The following is a 24,055-nucleotide window of genomic DNA, read 5'->3' as shown; positions in this document are numbered from 1 at the left end:
GAGCAGGGTGACCCAAGTCACCGAATAGCTCTATTCCTTCTCTGTAAAACGAACCATGCTGCCTGCTGTGAGATTAAAAGGTTGATGCGTGTAAAGCACTTGGAAGACTGACTGGCATATACGTGGCAAGGGCTTCATAAATTCAGCTGTGGTTATCACGAACTCGGTACCTGCTTATTGACCTCCTGGGCACCAGGCTCCGTTCAAGACCTAGAATCCAAGGGCAACAGAATCCACTCGGCGTTCAGGGCTCATGGTCCCATGGTGAAGAAGGACAGATCTATCTTAAAAAGACAGAGGGACCAACCCAAGTATCAGCTGCCAATATGTTGCAGATCCCCCTGGTCTGCTGTGATCATGTCCTTTAAGATCTATAAAATTTTTAAAATTTTTTTAAAAAGAAGTCTGCCCATCCCAAGCAGAGCAAGTCATCCAGAGAATCTTAATGCATTAGTATGTTATTGCTTTGTTTTGTTATCTTTGGATCTCTATCCTGCTGATGACTTGTCATTGCTCAGTTCCTGGCCTCCTGCATGGGATGCCCCTTTCCACCTAGGACTCCACTCTGAGTCCTTGATTCTCCGGTACCACCAACACAGGCTGGAGGAAGCAGGCTTGTTCTGAACAATTTCAGCCTCTTTGGCTTATTTTCCTGCTTTGCAGAGACTCCTTCTTCAGCCTCCTTTCTTCATCCAGGAGGGAAATCACACCACCACCCTGTAACCTAGCCATGGCTGTAGATGGTGATATTTTTCCTCAACAGGAATAATTATGGTGCCAGTATAAAGAGCAGTTTTGCTAATTATCCTTCCCTTCTCCATCCATAATATTATAAGTTCCTCTTGTTTTCTCCCTTCATCTTAAAAAAATATAGTAAGCGCTAACTTCTGGTCACTGAGATAAGTTGCAGGCACTGGGTTAACTGCTTTCTTTGAATCATTTCATCTCATTTGTCTATAAATTTGACAGATAATTCTTAGGCACCTCCCACATGCTAGGTGCCATTCGAAAAGCTGAAAATGCAATGGTAAACGTGACCAATAAACAGAAGCTTCCATGGAACCCTTACATTCCAGCCTGGAGAGACTAACCATAAATAAATGTCAAGCCATGTTGGGACCCATTATGGAAAAATGAAACAGATTGATGGGATAAAAAGACTGGGCCTACTTTAGAGGGATGTCCAAGGAAGACCTCTCCAGGAGTGATAGGAAGGAGCCAGCCAGGAGAAGAGCAGGGGGGGGAGCATTCCTGGGCATGGAAGGGGACAGCTAGTGCACAGGCCTCAAGAAGAAGAATGTGCTTAGTCTCTGAATGACAGAGAGAGGGCAAGCAGGCTGGAGTGCAGGGAGGCAGCATGGTAAGGAAGAAGGCTGGAGAGGTGAGCTAAAGCCGCAGCTTGCAGGGCAGAGCTGGGGTTGGAATTCTTCTCTGTTGCTCTGTGCAGAATGGACTGTAGGCGAGGAGTGCGGCAGGGATGTCAGTTAGGCAACCCGGATGGAGAAAGTGTAGGGGATTTGGGACCAGTGGGGTGGGATGGAGGTGAAGGTGGAGAAGTCACAGATTTGGGATCGTTTAGAAGTAAGGTCAACAGAAGTTTCTGGCAAACTGAGATGAGTTCGGGGAAGGATGGTGGGGGAAAGAGAGGATTCAAGAGTGGCTCCAGACAAACCATAAATGACTCTTAATCTCACAAAACAAACTGGGGGTTGCTGGGGGGAGGTGGGGTTGGGAGAGGGGGAGGGAGTTATGGACATTGGGGAGGGTATGTGCTATCGTGAGTGCTGTGAAGTGTGTAAACTTGGCGATTCACAGACCTGTACCCCTGGGGATAAAAATACATTATATGTTTATTAAAAAAAAAAAATTGGAAGGGGAGGCGAACCATAAGAGACTATGGACTCTGAAAAACAACCTGAGGGTTTTGAAGGGGCGGGGGTGGGAGGTTGGGGGAACAGGTGGTGGGTAATAGGGAGGGCACGTATTGCATGGAGCACTGGGTGTTGTGCAAAAACAATGAATACTGTTACATTGAAAAAATAAATAAATTTAAATACTGAAAAAAAAAAAAAAAAGAGTGGCTCCAGGCAGTGGAGGAGACTAGAGCAGGAGCAGTTTAAAGTGAGGATGTGGGGAGGCTCCTCTTTGATGTGGTGTTCTTGAGATGGTTATTATCCCCTGAGAGGAAACATCAGTGTCAAGTCAACATTTGGGTTCAGAGGAGTCGGGGATGAAGATATAAACATACAAGTCATCAACATGTAGATGGAATTAGATGAAATACCCCATGAAGGGGTAGAGGTGCACAAGGGAACGGGTCCCAGGATTGTGCCAGCACCTAACCAGGTCATTCTGCTTTTACCCCAGCTTTACAGATAAGGAAGTAAAGTGACTTGCTCCAAGGAAGGCCCCAGGAAGCTCTGGGGTTTAACCCAGGCAGCGCCTCCCAACCACTTTGCCAAAGTGGACATGTACAAAGAACATTTGTGCTTTGCTTCCTTCATGTATGATAATCTTTCTGCAGGAAGAAGATGATGACGGTCTGCCCAAGAAAAAGTGGCCTACCGTAGATGCCTCTTACTATGGCGGGCGAGGCGTTGGAGGCATTAAAAGGATGGAGGTAAGAACAGAGTTTCCCATACTCACATCTGTGTGCCAGCCAGCCACCAGAGAAAACTGGTGACAACTCATACTTGAGGTTGGATGGGGATGTGGATTACGTAAGGCATCAGATGGAGAGATGGCGGGTATCCCCCCTTTAACAGCGCACCCCCGTGTCTTGCCCACCATTGAATCAGAGTAGTTTTCACTCATCTGCTCAAACCCCTCGGTGGTTTTCTCTCTCATTGGAATAAAATCCAAAGTTCTTGCCTAGGTCTGCGGGGTCTTTGCACATGTTGTCCCCACAGCGTGGACAGTTCCTTCCGTAAAGATCCATCTGCCCAACTTGCTCTCTCTGCCCCTTCAACTCTTCCCCTTCTCCTTTTTCCATACCCTCCTCTTCCCTGGCCCTCAAAACCCAAGGGAACTGGGGAGTGGGCAGCACTCATACTGCATGTCACCTGTGTATGTATGATGCCTGTTCTCCGGGGACATTATACTTCATTTTGTCATTTTATTTTATTATATGTTATTTATTTTAGGTTCGTTGGGGAGAAAAAGGTTCCACAGAAGAAGGTGCTAAGTTGGAAAAGGCAAAGAATGCCAGAGTCAAGATGCCGGAGCAGGAATACGAATTCCCTGAGCCTCGAAATCTCAACAACAACATGCGGCGGCCCTCTTCCCCTCGGAAGTGGTACTCCCCGATCAAGGTGTGTCTCTCTCTACTCAGAAATCATCATCACTCCTGCTAAGACACTTGCATAGGCAGAATCAGAGTCTTGACATGATAAAATATCCAATCAAATTCCAGAGTATCACAAAGGAACACAGTTCTAAAATCATGGACTTAAAAGTACAGTTACTTACTTGTTCTATTTCGACAGTATCAAAGTCGAGACTAGGCTTTTAAAAATCACCATGGCACTCTAGTGGAACGCAAGTGGACTAGGAGTCAAGGGACTGGGGACATAACCCCAGAAGGTGCAAATTTCTCTACTAGCTCATGACTTCATGGGTAGGCAGTTCCCCTGACAAAAATGGCTGCATTCCCCTTGATGCCTTCTCTCTCGTCCTCTTGCCATAACACAAGCCCATTTCCCTTTGTCCAAGCCTCCTGGCAGCCTTTCAAATGTTGGCCATGGAGCTAGAGTGAGTACTCTTCCTGGCTGTGAACAAAACCCCCTTTTTTCTCCACTATCTCTCTCTTCCCCTGCACAGCTCCAGAAAGTAAACCTCTTTGGCCTCTTAGGAAGTGTAAGCCCTAGAAGGTAGCTAATGCTTCCTGAAGGTTTCTTTTCTCTTCCTCTTGTTCTTCCTTTATTTCTATAGGGCAAACAGAAACGGGGCCAAGTCCAAGGCCACAGGTGAAAGACCCCGTGTGAGAGCCAACTCTCATCACACACACCCACACGGCCTTACCCCTCTTCCATGAGAGCGAAAATAATCTTCATCATTCACTAAATTATTTGCTAATCTTAGAGCACTCCTCGTCCTACAAAATCAAAAGAAATAACCATTTTAAACAAGGGAGTGAAATGTCATTGGTAATCGCCTCTTCTCAGCCAAGCTAGCTCCGGCTCATGCTAAGAGCACTGGATTTTCATTTTGGATTGCTGTGTTGAAAGCAGGGAGACTCTTTTTTAAGTTAAGTCCCTCCCCACCCCCACCCCCTGCCCTGCCCCCTCAGGGCAATGGCTTGGACTCTGGAAAGATGTGGGCGAAACGCAGCTTGCTTGCCTAACAGCTGTTTGCTTCTAATTATTTTCTCATGCAGGACATGCAATGGCGTGCATGCATGCGCAGACAGGAAGGAGCCAAGCAGAGTCTCTGAGATGAACAAGAAAGGGAATTTTCTATTATGTCGTTTTTAGGAATCTGTACCTTGTGACTAACACAACATACTTGGTCATAGCCAGGTTTTCATTTCTGTAATCTTGGATTTGGAAAGAACATTAATTCTGTTTGAAGAATCCAGTTCTTCTGGAGAGCTTGTTATTCCTCTGCTAACTGGTGGTTTAGGACGGAGTTTTATGAAATAAATAAGGATAGAGAATGACTAATTTAGAAAGCCAAAAACATGCCCAACACCCACTTGGAATTAGTATGAATTCAGCAAGTATTTGTGCTGGGTACTGCCAGATATTAAGCAGACAGAACTTCTCAAACCTGGGTGAGTATCAGAGTTACCCTGGGAGCTTTAAAAATACAGATTCCCAGGCCTGAAGCCTGAGCATCTTAAAGTCTTAGCGACTTTCAAAGACACATGGGCCGTCACCCCTCGCTCACTTTTTCTCTCCCAGTGAAACTCCTTTCCCCCCCTAGCCTGTGCCCCCTTTTTAACATCCAAACTCCCTTAGGCCTCTGTTGCCCCAATTACTCTTCCCTCCACAGTCCCTGCTCTTGGGCCTCCTCTTTGGTCACTGTGTTCAACTGCTCGTTCTCACAGTGTAGTCCCTGGACCAGCAGCAGCAGGAACTTACTGGAAATGCACATTCTCGGGCCCAACCCACATCTACTAAATCAGCGACTTTTGGCTGTGGGGGGTAGCAAGCTGGAATTGAACAAGCCCGGTTAAGAAATTGTCTGGAACTGACAGTTCCAGCCGGACTTCCGAGGGGTGCTGGCTCCCTGAGGGCTGGAACCTTGGCACTTGGCCAAGAGACCATGACCACATCTCAGTGATTTGCCAGAAGTCTCAGTGAGCAGGCCCACGTTAGAGTTCATGGCTCCTTTTCACCACAGACACAACTGCTGTAGTCATGTGAAGCGGTTGAGAGTGTGAGTGTCAAGGAAACCCCAAAGAACCAGACGGAAGAGACCCGGGATGCTGGTCGACAGGCCCAGGCCCTCAGCAGGACCCCCCTGCTCCAACCTGGGAACGGTGACTGCCTCCTGCTGGTAGGGTGGCTCCTGCCAATGCCTGCTCAGCTCACTCTCTGCAATAGCCCCGGGGTATGACTGCTCATGCTGGAGCCTTCTCCCCAGCAGACTGGACCTCCTGAAGACAGCAGCTATGGTTCCCTCATCTTTAGTGGGTGATAGTACGGTGCCTGGCCCAGCAGAGGGCCTCCAGCATCTCTTGTTAAAGAGCTGACACCTAGAATTAACTATGAAACCACCCCCAGAGTATGCTACTGGTTTAGCTACCTCCCAGGACGCACACAGATCACTTTGGCACCATCAGTACGAAGAAGGTGACATTTTCCTCACCATCTCTTTGAGGAGAGGAGAGAAAAAAAGGTCATCTTATGTGTTGATGGGCCAGCTGGTTGAGGGAAAGCTAGAAACAAGGAGGTTTCAGAATAGAAGCCCAGAACGGATTTCAAAAATAAAATTGTCCATCTCTCCAGAAGATCTCTCCAGAAGTCTCCAAGCAGACTTGTTACCATGACTTCCACGTTCATACGCAGAACAAGTTTCATGCTCTGTGATGAGCCCCACCTTAGCTGCAGCGTCTGTGGACCTCACTGGGCCTTGGGAAAAACATTAGCTTCACGTAGTTCCATAAACTTTGCTTCCCTTTCCTGAGCCCTCTCACTGTATTTGTCTTCTTGGTGGGAAACAGAAGCACCCTCAAGAGGGTTGAACTTTTGGTGAGGGCAGGGTTGAGGTAACTCACGGTGATGGCCAGGCACACAGGGACCAGCAACAGTGGGAGCTGCACCCCGGGCCTAAAGGACAAGGAGGGGAGATGGTGTCCTGGGCGCCAGTGGCAAGGAGAAGAGGACACCCATTGGGAGCTGTGGCCGTAGAGAGGGAATCAGCAATCTAAATCTTCCCTACCACCTGTTTATAGATGGCCCACAAACTAAGAGTGGTTTTCCTTATTTTTAAATGGTTATGGAAGTTCCTATATAATATCCCAGAGTTTGTCTCTTGAGCTACAAAGCCTAAAACATTTACTCTTTGGCCCTTTACAGAAAATGCTTACAGATCCCTATCCTATAAGAATGTAGCCACTGAAGAAGGCAGGGGGTCAGGGAGGGAACAGAAGGAACGAATGTCCCGACCTCTCCCTCATCTTGCCCTCTTCTCCTCTGGTACCACCTATTGGCCAAACCAAAGGGAAACCAGATGGTATTATCTGCAGAGGTCAGCCTTCTAGGGCTTAGAGCTAGGAAGGCAGAGAAAGGCAGAGAGTGGGTGGCGGCAGGCAGCTCATGGAGAATGACCAGTCAGTTCTCTGCCCCCACTACAATAGGGACAACACTCCCACCTAGTGCAAACTTTTAAGAGCCACTGGGAAGACTCATATGAAAGTCCCCCAGTGGAAGTAGTCAGAATCATATATATCTTTTAATGTATTGCATTTGACTCACTTTTATCATGCATTTTGTGGAACAGATATGAGGAGCTGAGAAGTAAGTGAGTGCCTGTGCTAAGCAAACCAAGTGGGGACTCATCACGAGAAGAAGTCCACAATGGGCTTCTCTCCACCATTCCCCAGTCTCATTTAGGGCACTGACCACAGCAGCCACACTATACCCTTTCCTCATTCCAGGCTCATGACCAGGAAATTTTCCAATATTTGGCCTTAATTTGCCTTTGCTCGGTTTTCACCCCCCCGGATTGACAGCACCCCATGCTTCTCATTAAATTGGGACTGACCATTTCAGACAAGTTAAGTAATGCCCAGATAGATGGCCCCTAGACAGATTAAAACCAGCACTGTTTTCAGGTTTGCTGGAAGGCTTGGAGCCTTTAGAGAAACCATTTTCTCCCTTTCCAGTAGCTCCTCCATATGACTAGAAATGACAGCCGAAGGACAAAAGCCAGACCCTGGATGGCCAGGCAGACCAGCTGGCTGTTCTTTGTGAGAGAGCCAGATGGTGAAGGGGCAGAGTCAGCCCGTAATACTCGTTGAGGCTGGCGGGGGGTAGTGGGTGGTCTTCTGTTCCGTTCATCTTCTGTCAAGCCAGCCTTCACCACTGGCCTAAAGCACCTTGACCCTGGAATCAAGCAGCATTGAGCCATGAAACTGTGCTAGATGGAGCTGCATGTCAGAAAGACACACCAAAGCCCGAAGTGTTGTCAGAGGGGCCGCTGATATTGAATGGACTTTTTCTGTCCCTCTCTGGCAACTTTTTATAATAGCTCCAAGCTTTTCTTAAACAATGACCAAAACTCAAAAAGAGCAAAGCAAAAAGTATCCTGTGTGTGACTGTGCAAGTGTACGTGTGTGTGTGTGTGCACATGACAGAGTGTGTTTCCAACATGATCCATTCATTTATTTCATCTAAAGAGAAGCATGGGTCACAGTATTTACCATAGATTTTAAGGTGTAAAAATCCCTGTTAGTCCATAACAGCCCTGTCGTTGAACTACCCTCAAAATTCTCAACGTCTGACTAACTTCCCAGCAGCGAAGGCAGACAAACTGTTGCCTGGCCAAAACTTTAAAAAGGAGAGAAAAGGAAACTCAGCCACAAACCTCAGGCACCAGGATACTTTGAATGATGGCCGCATAAACATTCCCAGCCCCGCCTTACTGTTTGGGAAGAAACAACTAGAGTTGACATAGAGCTCCCATTTGCCTGCCTTTGTGGATTCGAAGGTTGTCTGAGCCTGAGGTATAGTTTGGGAGCCTGGACTGGGTAAATTTCTCATTTTGTAGTCAAAATATGTCAACTTCCTATGAGAGAAAGTTAAATGTCAGCTCATATATTTCGACGGGGGGGGGGGGGCTGAGGGTAATGGGAAAATCTGTCTCAGCTTCTCAGCAGCCATTGGGCGTTTCTCCTGGGGCAGGACCAGTGTCTTGAAATGCATCCTATGGACAGACCTGTGTAGGATGGACACTCAAATCTGAGATAAACAGTAGAGTCAACTCAAAGGCCTCTTCCTCCCTAGACTTTGGGTAAAGCCCAGGGACTGGTTTGGATAAATCTCCCAAGACTTTTCACACCCCAAAGGGCTATTATTAATAACCTCATTAACTCCTGTCTTGAAATGATAGGCTTCTGTCCATGTTCAGAAAAATTAAGGTTCCAACAGCCTTTGTTACAGACTTCTCCTTGACCTCAGAGAGTAATTTTTTATCCTCTTTTTGGTTATAAACGCACTTATTCTAAAACTCACTCCAGCTCTTGCAAAGGAAGCTACCTGCCATGGGAGCAGAATGAGGTGTTGGAAATGTCAACATTTCCATGTTGACTGAAAATATTTCCATGTTGACTGAAAAATAACTGAAATGTCAGTTACCCAGATTGTTTCCTATGCCCCAGAGATGGGACTTCAGGCTCATCTGTGGGACCGCTAGAACTTAGAATGCGGAGAGTACGACTAGGACTAACTAACTAGTCTCACATTGGCCAGAAGAGCCAAAGGACAGCAGCTCACCTGAATAAAGCCCTCCCCTGGGTGAGACTAGGCCCAATTCTGAAGGCTTTCCATGTACTCGCTCCTTTATTTCTCACATTAACCCTCAGAAGTAGAAATTCCTACTATTCCCATTTATAGAGGGGGAGAAAACTAAGGCACAAAGAGGTTAGATAACTTGCCTAAATTCATACTGCTAGTAAGATGTTTCTTGGCTTATTTTATTAATGGCAAAGCATCCATTCGAGAGAGCAATGAAATCTGTTATTAATCATACAGGAGAGAGGCCTGAGAGCCTGGAGGTAAAAGACCAATCAGGAAACTGGTCACAGGATGAGTGACAGCTGCTGAAACCTGGGCCAAGGCAGCAGCCATGGAGACAATGGGACAGGGTGGACAGGAAGCAGTGACAGGAAAGCTGTGACACAGGGAATGGCCACAAGACATGGTTGAAGTTGAGTAGGAAGAATTGGCCAAGGGAGAGGACGTGACAATGATTCTCCAGTGTCCGGCTTGCCCAGAGAGATGTCGAAGGTGCCAGGAACCAAGCAGGGTATGCAAAAGGGGGAGCGGATTGGGAAAAGAGATCGTTCAGTCTTTGATACCTGTGCTACATCTACATTACAACTAAGGTTTGGTAGGTAATTGGATCCGGAATTCAAGGGAGAATTAAGCTAAAGGTAGAATTTGTGAGCCAGGAGCAGGCAGATGGAAGCTGACCCCAGAGACTTGGTGAGTGCCCCCCAAGGGGAGCACTCAGCCTGAGGGAAGAGGCTGGAGGAGGGCTGAGGGGAGCACCAGGTAGAGGCTGAAAAGACCTTAGCCAAGAGGTAGGAAGGAGCAGGCAGGCTGGAGGCACTGAGGCCAAGGGAGAGTGTGCAGCAGGGAGAGGCCCAGTGCATCAGATCTCAGAATTGAGTAAAATGAGGCCCAGCATGGCCAAGGCATTTGGCCCTTGGGATCCATGGGTGGCCTGAGCAGGTGCAGCTTTGGTGGAGTGTTGTGGCTACCAAACTGCCAGAGAGGCCAGACCATGGCAGGCTGGAGGGCGATGAGAAGTGTGGCCCAAGCAAAGGCGGGAAGGGGTTGGAGGAGCACAGAATGGAAGACCGGTAAAGTTCACATTATCAGATTCTTACACTCTGTATTGTGTTTTTTTCTGCTTTCTGCAGAGCCTCCAGATGGTCATTTTAACAGCTTCCCCATGATCACAGATAACATTTAATGAATACTTTCTATGAGACGAGTATCTAACTCCAATATCTAATTGTAGGCATTTATAACAAGTCTATAGGGTAGATGGTACATTGTGGTCCATTTTAGAGATGAGAAAAGTGAGGCTTAAGGAGCCGAGCCAGCTTTCCTGAGGCTGCAGACCTGGGAGGGGCAGACCCAGAATACAAACTCGGGTTGTCTGAATTGTCCCTTTGCGCTTAAGTATCAAACTACGACCCGCTGCCACCAGAAAACCTGACTTCCTGCTGATTCTCGTGGTGTGACGCGTCTAGGGGGGGCTCTACTCTTTAGCTCTGCATGTAGCTTTAGCTTTAAATTTCTGCAGATATCTTCCAGCCCAGTCTCATTGCTCCTCGGGTGCAAGGCAGTTGAGTAATTAGCACACAGAACGCTGTGGGTGGGCTGATTCACAAGGACAAATACTGGGAGTCCCCCAAAACAGCGAAAGAAAAGAGGCATCCATCCAGGAAACCCACCTGGTTTTATCCTGAAATATAAATGCTTATCCCAAGGAATCTTAAAGGAAAACATTTAACTGGTGATTGAAATAGTTTAATGCAAAAAACCATGCTGAACACAGCAGCAGTCCCATCCAGCTTTTAAAATATTTTTAGAGGCTTTCGTAAATACTTCACCAAAAGAGATGAGAAACATGACACTTAGCAAGACAAAGTCTAACCCACAAGAACTTGAGCAAGAGTTGACAGAGATTCAAGAGCAGACTTTTTTGTATCTGAATATAACCCACCAGAAAACAGGGTCAGAGCATGAAGTCTTCAGGATGATATTCTTAAAATTGGTGCTTCTGCTACAAAAGCTTTGTGTCAAGCAACTTGAAGGGCTCTGAATTTCCCAACTTTTCGGCATCATCCTGTAGAGACCCCTTCAGCTGATGGCCTTCAAACATGGCTCGATGAGACCCCAGTAGGAAGCACAGTTCGGCCCAGTATGTACCTGTGCGTATGCTGTGTGCGCACACAAACACCGACCATATCCGTGCCCAGACAAATTTAACTGATACGAATTTCTCACAGAGTGATAGTTACCTTCGCCATGGGCAAACGGCTCAAGTATTTCCCTTCCGCTTCTATTTTACTTCTTTAACATTTTGGCCCTAATACACAACATTGTTTCATGAGGGCTTGAAGAGTTGCAACCAAGGAGTTAGAAACCCTATTCCAAAGGATCTAAGTTCAAGTACTCCAGCCAGGAAGATGTGCACGGGGAAGAATCTACAGTTGGTATAACAGGAAGTACGTGAACTTTAGAATTACGCAGCTGTGGGGTCCAGTCGCACCTCTCCAATTTACAAGCCATGTGCCTAGGCAAATTAGTTGTTAGTCTGACCTTCTGACCTCTCCCTAATCCTTTTGGACTTTGCCAGAAGACCCTTGTGATAACACCTAGCCCGGCAATTAGAAGCACTTAATTCAGTCATTCATCCAACTAATATTTACTGAACGCCCAATGCTCTCCTAGGACTGGACAGACAGCAATTTACAAACCCAGCTGACACCTCTGCTCTCCTGGAGTTGACATTCCGGTTGGCAGAGACAGAGAATAGGCAAATAAACATAGAATATGGCAGGGATTAATAAGGGCTACATCAGTTTGTTGCTGCTGTAATAAGCTACCATTAACTTAGTAACTTAAACCAAACGTATCATTCCATAGTTCTGGAGGACAGAAACCCAAAATATGTCTCACTGGGCTAAAATCAAGGCAAGGCCAGGGCTGCATCTCTTTTGGAGGCTCCAGGACAGCCTTGTCTTTCTAGAGGCTAGAGACTGCCCACATTCATTGATTTCTGGCCCACTTCCCTCTCCAAAGCAACCATGAGTTGAATCTTCCTCATAGGTACCGCTCTGATTCTCCATCTGTTGGCACAACTTCTCAGACCCTGACCCTCCTGCTCTATAAGGATCCACATGGTTACATTGGGTCCACCTGCATAGCCCAGGATAACGCCCCCCCTTTCGAGATCCTTAACTTAATCGCATTTTCAAAGTCCTTTCTGCCTTGGAAGATAGTATATTAAAGGTTAATAGAGCAAAGCTAAATAAATGTCATTGTCTTCTTTTAGTATTTGCAGCAGGGGAAATCGGCCTCATTCAGTATGACTGGGGACCAAGAATGGCCAGAGGCAGTAGACTCCCTTCATCACACACTGAAAACTTCAGCACTCACAGACCCACTCTTCCCAGATTCAACCCACTACCGACAACTCCAAAGGGGTGTTTGGTCATCTGTCCGTCGAGCCTGGGATACCTGAGCAAGTCCTAGTGAGCAAGTGCTGAGTGAGCCTAGGGGACAGCCAGAGATCTGCATCCCAGGGCCCTTTCATAGGTCTTGCTCCATTGACATTTCTGTTTAGTAATTTTCCTGAATTTGTTATTGCTTCATTCGTGAACTCTGGGCATTAAGTGGGAAGGAAAAACTCCAGTGGAAGTTGGAAGGATAGACCCGTGGTGTGAGGATATGGCGGGAAATGTGGTAAAAGCAAAAGCTGAGAGCCCGAATGAGCTCTGTGTTTGCAAATCTGAGGTTGCCCCCTAGTCTCAGGTGTACCCTCATGAGTACAGAGCCTTCTGTTATGGGTCTCTTCTCCCTCTACATTCCTGCAGGCCCCTGAACTTAGGGCCTGGAGAGTCACTTAGCCTTTACAACCACATTGCCAGTGGTATGTTGTTCACATGACCGAAAAAGCATGGAAAGTTCCACATGTCTGTGCTGGCCACTGCTCTGGTCTCATTTGTAACCTGGGTACATTTGTTTTTGTTTTTGCCTTTTCCAGGGAAAGCTGGATGCCTTGTGGGTCCTACTAAGGAAAGGATATGATCGTGTGTCTGTGATGCGTCCACAGCCGGGAGACACGGTAGGATTCATTCATGGTGTTACACACACATTGTTTTTCTCTCTCCCTCTGACTTCATTGAACTAGAATAACTCCAGATATATGCAGCTGTTATTTTATGTTGTGAGAAAACAGATACTAATTTTCAAAATTCTGGTTTCTATAAGACCTCGAGTATTATTTTTTCTGGAAAGGATTTTGATAGAAATAAGTCAAGTTAAACTTCCTAGGACTTGAGCTTCTTAATTTATAGGTACAATGAGTGAAAGAGGCAAGGCTGGCTCTTGCCTAGCCTGTGCCAGGATAGAGGCCTGCTGTTCCCCCAGAGCAGTGGCTTATGGTGACCAACAAGATGCCAGAGCCACAAGATGGGATGAGGAAATGGGGGCCACAGAAAACTGCCACAAACTTCCATCAGGTATTGGGCCCAACTAGTCCAAGATCTCAGGAGGGCCTTCTGCCCTGGAGAGGGTTTGCCCCAAACAGTCAGGGCCAAGCATGGAGAGTCTTCAACGAAGAGAAGGCAGAAAGGGATGAACCAGCAGAGACCCTTAGGAACCATCTGGTCCATCTTCATTCTGTCAGTGAGAAAATGAAGGACAAGAGAAGCTGAGTAACTTGTGCTCCCATAACGAAAATGCTAGAAAACAGCTCCAGTTCTGCTGAAATCACATTGTTGCTCTGTCTTCTTGTAAGAGCTCGTCTCTCATCCCTAAACTTTAGAAAACAAAGCTTGGGACCAAGTTCTCCCTCAACTCTCAGCAAACTACATATCTCCCATCCACTTCTATGGGAGTCAGACACATTAACCCAAAAACAAAATAAAGGTGTCTGACTTGGAACCCCTTTCAAATCAAAGAAAGAATTTCCTTTAGGCGGGAGAACTCCAGGCAAGTTACTTAAACTCTCTGAATTTCAGCTTTATAAAGTAGATGATACGTCGGTTGGTTGGAGAAGGTAATGTTTGTAAAGAATTTGGTCCAGTGGTAAACATACAGTTATGCTCAAGCAATGGCAAATATAACTGTGGTTATTTATTTCGTCCTTTTTTACCGTGTGTGAAGGGCTGATGCATAAACTCAAAGCATATTGCAGTTGATGTCTATCAGGCGTATCCACTTGTTTATGCTGCTCACTCTTCAACATGGGACAACTCATAAAACCCAAGAGCACAGCCTACCAGGCAGACCCCTCCCCTCTTCCTAAGCACCTGGTGACAGTGGGTGGCTTATGGCTGAGGGATTTGGTCTAAAGTTTCAAAGCTTGTGCCATTTCCCTTCCTACCTCCAGGTTGTGGCAGGGACAGCAGGCAAGTATGACGTGCAAGAAACCAGGTCATAACAATGTGGACCTGACGTGGCTCTTGTGTCGTGTGGAATTCATAGTTTGTGAAAGGCCATAAGGACACACTGCGATAGCAAATTTTAAAGTACAACGTATACAATTAATAGAAATGAGCCTAGGCTGCAAACTTGGTAAACTTGGGGTGGTGTTTGGCCTTATACATCTGGTTTCTGTGGGAAATTAAGAAGTTTTTTCAGCATGCGTGACCCTCATCTAACAGATGAAGAAAGAAAACAATTAGATGCCTAAACTCAGGTTCAGCGGTACTGTTTTTTATGGCAGAATATGCTGGTCAAGTATACAAGCCCATTTCTTCAGAACACCTGAGAAACATCTCCGCTAAGATTTATTAACATTCCATCCCCCACTGACCAGTTTGGCAGAAACATATTCATAAGCTGAGTCAACCTGAGAAGTCATAGGGGATGGTGTCATGGATAAGATACAAGAACCAACAGGGTTTGGCATGAAAAGGCCAAAGGGAGAAGTCCAACAACAATAGGATATCCTCTAATGAATCACACCTAGACTGAATCTCCTATTTGAGAATTTTGAATGAAAGTTTGTGTTAACATTTGAAGATGTGCTCTACACTTCTAAGAAACACAATACTGCCTTGCGTATTCATTCTCTGATCACACAAAGTAATAGATTTGAAGGTCTAAGAATTAAGATACAATTGACCATATTCTCAGCGCTGTCCCAAATGGATTATTGTCCCGCCTACTTTTAATGGGCTTTCTTTATAGAAATCCTGATAAAATTTTAGTTTATGTGCTGCCGAAGCGAGCACTAGAAATCCTGATAAAATTTTAAAACACATGGGAAAAACAGAAGCTGAGAACCGTGTCCTTGTAATCATGACGTATGCATGGAGTTACACAAGGAAGGTCACAGAATAGGTAGGAAGGGACCAAAGCTGCCTTGTGGCAACTCGGGAAAGAATTCCAAGGGAGGAAGGATGATGTTCTAGCTTTGTCTACATGCTTATTCTTTTTTGTTTTGCATAACTTCAGGAAACTCACTACAGATCTGCATCACTTACACGGTGATGACTCTGTAAGAATTCCTCAGCCCTGATTTATGGGACTGACCACATTTTCCATAAACTCGAAATGACTACATCCAGGCATGTGCTCGTGAACAAGAGTCACAGGTTCTGAATTTTTCCTTTAAAACAAAAACAAAAACAAAAATCACCTAATTACATTCTCCATTGCATTCTGAATGTTTCAAACACATGTTGACCTCACAGAAACCTGGCAGTTCTCCCTTCTCTGTTCCTGTCTGCCCCATCCTCCCCACAGTTAACCCACCCCAGCCCTGCAGAGGCAGACAGGGGCCCACCAACAGAGCCTTTGAGGCTGCCTGCCCAAGGAGACTCCAGCCTCCACCGCAGAGTTGAGGGCTATGGAGGCTGGAGCCCAGAGCCACACCCTTCCCCGGGACTGGCGCCCACTGCCTCAGAGCCGTCCAAGCTCCAGGTCAGGAAAAACATGAATGGGACCACAGCAGGAGACGTGAGCTTCCAATCTGCCTTCTCTCCCACCCACCCCCACTTCCTTTTTCTTCCTGGAGTGAGCTCACAGTCCTATTGCTCCTTGGTACCCACCAGGAAAGCCTTAGGCCAATACACAAGAGAAGGTGCCAGAAGAAACCACTTAAGTAGCAAACCAGCAACACATCTTATCCTAAAATGTAGAGTTAACTAAGCACATGATAGCCTTTGCTGGAACCATCCCCCTGCCTCCAATATATAACTGTTCTATGCTTTTTCTAAAACACATATCTCGGGGCGCCTGGGTGGCTCAGTGGGTTAAGCCGCTGCCTTCGGCTCAGGTCATGATCTCAGGGTCCTGGGATCGAGTCCCGCATGGGGCTCTCTGCTCAGCAGGGAGCCTGCTTCCCTCTCTCTCTCTCTTTCTGCCTGCCTCTCTGCCTACTTGTGATCTCTCTCTGTCAAATAAATAAATAAAATATTAAAACATATCTCAATGTGACATTCTGAGACTTCAGACTTGCAAAGACCAGGAAAAACCCACCAAAATAACTTGATTTAGAAAGAACTCCCTAATTTGAAATTAGGGATATAAGGGAACTTCAGAGATCAGGTTTCATGGAATCCAGTGATTTTCAACCTGGTTGCACATCGTGATCACCTGGGGAGCTTTAAAACACTGACACGCTGTTGGGGGGGGGGGGTTGGGGGAGACTGGATGACTCAGTTGATTGAGCATCCAGCTCCTGGTTTTGGCTCAGGACTTGATTTCAGGGTGGTGGGATTGAGCCCTGCATCAGGCTCTGTGCTCAGCAGGGAGTTTGCTGAAGATTCTCATTCACCCTCTCCCTCTGTCCCTCTCCTGCCCACACTCATTCTATCTCTGTAAAATAAATAAATAAATCTTAAAAAACAAAAAAACAAAAATACTGACCCCGGGATCCCACCAAGGTTTTATTTCATTGATATGGGATGATGTCTGGACACTGGGATTTTAGAAGCTCCCCCAGGTGTTCTAATGGCAACCAGGGTTAAGAATCAATGATCTGGTCCAATTCCCTATTTTTCATCCAAGACAGCATCTTCCCCTTCCTTCTCCATCAATTCGAAGGCAACTCTCCACACTCCTTCCAAGCAAGCCCTGTGCCTATGTCTCACAGGCATAAGGGAGATGGATAATGACTGTTTTTATGGGCTTTCACCAGGCCCTTTCCTACCAGGAAGATTAACATCAGTTTGGGCCCCTATCTTATTGTTACTGCTTAGAGGGAAAAGATGGAAAAGAGGAACTGTAACTGGTTTTTTCTGGATGGAATTCAATGGATATATTGACCAGTCTAACCCCTCCCCTGTTGTTTTTACCTCCATTTGGACCATCCCCCTTCATGTGCTCTGGGAGGGACACACTAGAACTGGCTGTCTTCTTTGTTTTCATCTCTGGTGTCTCTCCCAGATCTGACAGCAGGAGGCCGGTACATTCCATTACTATCAGCAAAAACAAAAAACTCAGGCACGCTCTGAGCCTATCTGGCAAGGCTGGGCCTCCTTGCCATCTGAAGAGACCCGAGACCCGGGGAAACACACACTTAAATGTACATAAACAATGTTTGAACTTATCTGAAGCTCAGCCCCAGAGGTTGTGAAATCCTCTCCTGGAACTCCAGCCCCTGGCTGCTGTCTGTGCAGCTGTTTCCAATAAGGGAGTAAGGCTGGTCACATGGGCACCAAGCCTCCCTACTGGCACTGAGGCCAGAGTGAGCCGAGGCAGGTTATCTCAGAGGGCAGAGAGTGTGCTCAGCCCAGTCCTTCGAAAGCAGATGAGCCACCTGCGCAACTCAGAGATTGTGTCCATGCTGTGCCCCCACCCTTTTCCCTGCTGTCCACATTCCCTATACAACCTCTTTCATCTTCTGTCTTTAACTTGGCTGCCTTCCCTCAAGCATTCTTTGATCAAAAATCTATTAAGCTCCCACAAAGAACCCATCATGGGGCTGGGCACTAGGGATATCGATTAGAACAGGCCTGAATTTTGGCTTCCTGGAATTGAGTGTAGGACTTGGAGGAGAAGGGAGGGTCAGGCATTGTATTGACCGCAAATGGTTCTGGAAGCATAAACCCATTCACAGTCATTTGGAGAATGACGATGATCTCTATTTACAGAGCAGCGACTGAAGCTTAGAGTAGGATATTAACCTTGCCAAGGGCACACTGCTGGTAAGGTTACAAGATTTAGTCCCTTAGTGCCCGCGGTTCTTGGTCACGCCACTTCAAAGAATGAAGCGGTGGACCAGACCAAGAGTGATGGGCAGAAAGGCAAGGTGTATCGAGCGACAGGACAAAGCTCCCGGAGAGGGAGGGGACCTGAGAGGGTTGCCGTTTGGGCATTCAGAGCTAGGGGTTTTTATAAGCTCTTTTACAGAACTATCAGCTGAGCAAGCTGAGTGGGGGATCCCCTGTGGATTGGCTGCTACCGTGTGCCAATTAGGGCTTTGATCATGTACCTGTCTACCTGTTGGGTTCTTCTTCATGTGTTGATGGTCTTTTGCAGCTGACACGTGGGGATGAACTGCCTGGACCTGTGACAGTGACCGACGTTTTATGGTTAATTAATTGTCTTGTCTCAGGATGTCTTGCAAAAGTTACTTCTGCAGAGGCTGCCAGACAGGAAGCCGTTGAGGTCTCATTTGAGCTGTGAAACAGGATGCCGGTGCGGTTTCGTCTTCACATCCCAGCTCCCTGTTTTCTTGTTGGGGACCTGGGCCCCGACTACCCAAGTGTCCAGCTAACTCCTAACAGTAAGGGGCAGAGCGGGGCCTTGAATCCAGGACTGTTGGATACTGGGGATCCTCAAGTCCTTGACACGCTCAGCAGATATTTGTGGAGCGTCTTCTCTGAGATGAGCACGGGCTTTGTGCTGGCTGTTCACTGACTAACAAGCAGCGTTCTCGCCCTGAAAGAGCAGGGACACAGTCAAGTCTCCAAACATCGCCTGCGTGAAAGGCTGTGTGAGGGAGCTGAGCACAGGAGGCATAAGGGACACGCCCAGAAAGGGCATGTCACCAGACCAGAGTAAAAACCAGCTTCTAGGAGTGACATTTAAGCTGAGGGCAGAAGGAGACCTGAGAAGTGAGGAGATCTTAGAAGGAAGCTTTAACAAGGACCCCAGGCTGGGCTTCTGGCTCCTTCCAGGAGACACAAGGAGTGGAGTGCTGCGGAGGACAGAATGTGAAGCAGTGGGAGGAGGCCATGGGGGGTGTTGATCATGGCAGCCCACTCCAAGGACAGTGGAGAATAACAGCAAGTGTTTTAAGCAGGGGTGTGATCGGATTTGTATTTTAGAGCAGTCTGGCCAGCTACGGCAGGGAGGTGGTGGCGGGGAGAGGGGGTGAGCCAAAGCAGTGGCAAGCAAGGGGGAGAGACTGGATTCCAGAGGTGCTGAGGAAACACAACGACTGGGTTTGGTGACTGGGTGTAGAGGAGGATGAGAGGGAGGGCAGTGTTAGGAAGGAACTCCGGAGTTTGGTGTGAGCTGGCAGCAATGCCACCAGGATGAGGGCAGGAAGAGGAGAGCTTGGCAAGGGAAGACGGGAACCAGGGAGGCTGTGTAGACAGGGAAGAGAAATAGGTTAAGCAGTGAACCCCAAGGGTCATGTCCTGCAAGTCGTGGCGCGGAAAGAAAAAGGGGACCAGAAGGAAACTAACAAAGACTCAGCCAGAGAAGAAAAAGGTGCAACGGGAGAGCCTCGGGTCGTGGAAACTGAGAGAGGAAGATACATCACTGAGGAGCATGGAGTCAACAGGGTCAAGCAATACAAAATTCAGATGCAAGCTGCCACCAGTTTAGATTAGCACTAAAGAAGGTTATGGTGACCTTGGTGACCTAGGTTCAGAGGAATGATGGAGCCAGGAGGGAAGCTTTGTGGAAAATGGGAAGGGAGATCCGACTGTAGCTGCGGGAGCACTGGAGTTGAAACCATGTGGGCTCGCAGTGGCCACATTTGAAGACAGAAGGCAATTAGTTTCCTCCCAAGCACTGCTTGTAGATATACTTGGAAAATACTGCTCAGTCCAGTGGATTCTCCCGCTGTGATCATCCCCTATGACATTCTTTTTACCATTTCTTGTGCTCACCAAAAATGGGTTTGTTTGGTTAATAGAGTTTCTGCCTTTATCTTTTCTTACCTTTTTTAAGATTTTATTTATTTATTTGACAGAGAGAAACACACAAAGAAAGGGAACACAAGCAGGGGGAGTGGAAAAGGGAGAAGCAGGCTTCCCGTCAAGCAGGGAGCCCGATGCGGGGCTTGATCCCAGGACCCTGGGATCATGACTTGAGCAAAAGGCAGATGCTTAACAACTGAGCCACACAGGTGCCCCATATCTTTTCTTTATTAAGTTGTGATCATACTGTATATGATTTAGTATTGAATTCTTTAATTTAATCCTATAATCATAAGGGGGGAACAATTTTTTAAATCACTTGGGTTCCTAAGCAATTGGATAATTAAAAATCAGTTTTATGTGTGCTGGTAAGACATTCCTTCCTGCATATGGGCCACTTTAAAGCAGATGTATGTCTGTGTAAAGAAATAAGCATTCCCACTTGAACTGCTCATTGGTGAAACAACAGATCCAACTGACTTAAGCACCACATGTCTGATTTCTAACACACACCCAAACACCCTGGGGAAAATGGACAATGTGGGCATCCAGAATAAAAAGGTTGGTTAACCTTCTATGAGAAGTTCACCTAGATTCTGCAGTTCTTTTTACACCCAACCTGGGGCTCAAACTCAACCCTAAGATCAACACGTTGCACACTCCACTGACTGGGCCAGCCAGGCGCCAAGATCCTGCAGTTCTTACCAGTCATTTCACAGAGATGCCTTTTGCATTTGAAACTCCTAACTTTAGTTTTCCTCTGAAGTTGTTTCATTGTGTCTCTAGTAAACTCTTCTGACAACACTGATAGTTGAAAATAAAATGACCAGAGCAAACCCAAGAGCTGGAAATGTCTACCTCATTCGTTAGGCATGACCACTATCAGCAACGGCTGCTAGGATGCCATGAAGGGCTCTGTGAAAAGGCAGACAAGCATGAGCCATGGTCATGACATCAGAGAATGGACAGTTCAGAAGATAGAACAGATGGCCATCAAGGTCACTCTCTGGACAGAGAGAACTGAAGGAACTGAGAGCAGCAGAGAAAGGACCACCACTGGCAGCCTGAGGGGACAGGAGGCCTCCCCAGGGACAGGACTTGCCCTGCGCGGTGAAGGCAAGCTGGGACTTAGTCAAGCAGACAGGGTGTGGAAGGGGGTACCTGAGGTAGCAGGTGTCCCAGAGCCACAATGCAGTCCTCTCAGTGCCTGTGGCCAACAGCAGTGAGAACACATCCCAGACGTTCCCCTGCAAAGGCTGCAAGGTGCACACGAATGACATTTTACCACATTGATGTGCACCGAATTCTATAACCATTGCAAGCTAATCTTCACCTGGAATAAATGTTACGGTGCCAAAGCATATTGTATTTTAAGAAATGTTATCTAATACAAGTTTGACCAGATATTAATAGCGTTTTTAATGTATATGTATAATTGGGCCACAGATGTCTTGCCTTAGAGAGCAGCCAGATGGCAGTTACTCAACCAAAGCTCAGGAACTACAGGTCTAATGTGTTGGGCACTAGTTAGAAGGCTGTTACACTGACATGTGCATGGATGGGGAGGCTTGAATTTAAATGGTGACACAGGGAAGGAAAGGACAGAGATGGCTCTCTCTGAAACTGGCAGCAGCATTGTGTGGAGAAAAAGATCAATCGTTTTGGCATCGGAAGGCCCAGGTTAGATCCCAGTGCTACCTTGTGGCCTCAGCTAAGTTTCTCAGCCTCACCAAGCTCCACGTTCCTTGTGCATAAAAGTGATCTAATAATCCCTACTTCTTTAGGTGTTGTCAGGATTCCATAAAACGACAAATATAAATAATTCAAATAGATGGGAGTTCATTTTCTTCCCTTCCTTTCCCCAGAAAATTGCAGTCGATTTCAGAGAAGTTAGTTACATCTCAACAAGAATAAAACTTCTCCAAATTTGTCTCTTATGTTTAAATTAGCATTGACTTAAGAGAACCAAGTAATCTACAAATTGAAGTCTTTTTGTGAAGGTCAATTTTTTCTTGCCCAATAAACTGTGATTTTATATTGGCTTTTTACATTGAGGATCTTCAAAATTTCTTTCGGTGTCTAACACCAGCCTGGAAGGGCCCAGCAAATCTGGAGAGAAAGTCCAACTTGCTGGCCACTGACTTCTGACCTTTTTAGCCTTTTGTAAGAGAGGAACATTTAAGAAAAAGAAAAGAAAAGCAAATTATAGGAAATGTTCCTAGAGGGTGTGATTTATTTTGGCAGAGTCCCTTCCTTGGATATTTGAATTCTCAGTAGTATTTATTCAGTTCTCACCCTTGGAAATCTTTCCTTCACTGTCTCATTGGAGAGGGACATGAGTACTTAGAATTCTTGGCTTACTTTCCTGAATTTAAAAAAGAAAAAGTTCAAGGCACCCAGTGTCCCCAGCGAAAACCAAACTGTACCCAAAACCTGCAAAGTTGACTGTTTTCAGAGAGAAGCCAAACCCAAAGTTGATACTGCAAAATATACCATCCTGAGTTTTTTTGCTTTTTTGTACCAACTTCCTTCGCCACAGTAGAGAGGTCTCTCTAAATAAATGGAGGTGCAGGTAGCTGATGCAGTTAAGGGCTCTCCCCCTCCCTCAACTCCCTCTGCCTCTCTCTTCCAGTCCGCCACACGTACACACTCACACACCCATCGTCATCGCCATCATCATCAGCATCATCGTTTTACAGCTTCTCGTAGGACTTTCACGTTTAAATTGCCTCATCTCCCAAACAGCTGCAGCAACAGAAGGTCAAGTCCTGGTATTGAGTTGCAAATAGCAAACAGAGAAATAAATACGAGAGGCTGAACAAGACAGGGCTGGCTCATAAAAACACCTCTGTTCAGATTCCCTGACCTCATTTTTTCCTTCCAAACATAATCAGGATCGAGCGAGGAAAGGGTTGGTTCTAGAGTCAGAATTGCACCCAAGCGTGTAACATTTTAGGAAGTTCTCTACCTTGTTCAAACACGATGTTTAGGTCTAGTCGCTTGGCTGCCACCAGCCTGTCCCTCCAGCTGGGGATACTGGGAAAGATCATCTCCAGGGACAGTCTGCGACTCTGAGATAGACTCAGTTGAGAATCCTCCTAAACCCAGCTGGTGGGGAGTTCTCTTCTGGCCAGAAGTGTGGGTTGAATCATAGATGGCAAAAGCTGACCTAGGAGATAGCCTTCCAGAATTCACAATGTGGAGAGGAGCCAGCCTCCTGTAGGTTATCCAGCACTCCCAAATACATTTTCTTATTCCCTCCCTAGCACCACCTTACTTTCTCTCCCTTTTGCATCTTGGGAAGATGAGGCTTGGATAATAAGGTTCTTGCTCTCTTTAGGGTCACAAAGGGAATTAGTGGAAATGGCAAGATGAGACTCCACCTGCCCCCCGCTGCCTGGCCCTTCTGTCCTCGCCCCAGGCTAGGAACAGAGGACAGGGGTCGTGAATGGGCTTGGTCTCTCGAAGAGAAGTTGGAACAAGACCCATTTTCGAAAAGCAGAGCAAGTCCCTGTCACCCGACCAACTCCCTTTTTGTCCTCCTACCTCTCCTACCTCCCAACACCTTTCCATTTATATCCTGCCCAAGGTGACATAACCAGTAATGTCCTCCCACACTGGCCCCACTCTCCCACATTGCGCTGTGCTCCCAAAGTACTTCATGCTCTTTGCCCTTCCTGATTCTACCTCTCCCTGCCTCCCGTTAGCCCCCAACATCATGCATAGGACAGAGCGTGCCCACTCATTCCCTCATCGGGTCTTGAGCACCTTCTCTATAGCCGGCACCAAGCTGTGTGGCAGGGATTTAGCATGAATGAGGCAGGATCCCTGCCCTTGTGCAGTGCACACTGGAGTGGTCAGGAAAGCCCTGAGTCGTACTCGATGTGATATGTGGTATGGAAGGGGGCTGTGTGGGATTCCGTGGGAGCATAGAGCGAGGAGCTATAACCCAGGCTAAAGGCTCAGGGAAGACTTACAAAAGCAGAGACCATTTGACTGAGCTCTCCCTGTGACGGAAGGGATGAGCCCTTCTTGTTGGGAGGA

At 46.8% G+C, this 24,055-nt stretch overlaps 1 protein-coding gene across 1 annotated transcript in view; it reads left to right on the top strand.

The window, feature by feature from the left end:
- The window catches only part of ANTXR1 (ANTXR cell adhesion molecule 1), a 212,560-nt gene that overhangs the window by 153,567 nt on the left and 34,938 nt on the right, over nucleotides 1-24,055 (top strand). The window contains exons 15-17 of the mRNA XM_045979412.1: nucleotides 2,525-2,620; nucleotides 3,144-3,311; nucleotides 12,949-13,029. Coding sequence (XP_045835368.1) covers nucleotides 2,525-2,620; nucleotides 3,144-3,311; nucleotides 12,949-13,029 — 345 coding nt within the window. The remainder of the gene's footprint in view (nucleotides 1-2,524; nucleotides 2,621-3,143; nucleotides 3,312-12,948; nucleotides 13,030-24,055) is intronic.

Source organism: Meles meles, chromosome 15 (assembly GCF_922984935.1).
Source record: "Meles meles chromosome 15, mMelMel3.1 paternal haplotype, whole genome shotgun sequence".
Taxonomy (NCBI): domain Eukaryota; kingdom Metazoa; phylum Chordata; class Mammalia; order Carnivora; family Mustelidae; genus Meles; species Meles meles.
The sequence above is the reverse complement of the archived record's forward strand: the minus strand, read 5'-3'. Positions and strand labels throughout refer to the sequence as shown.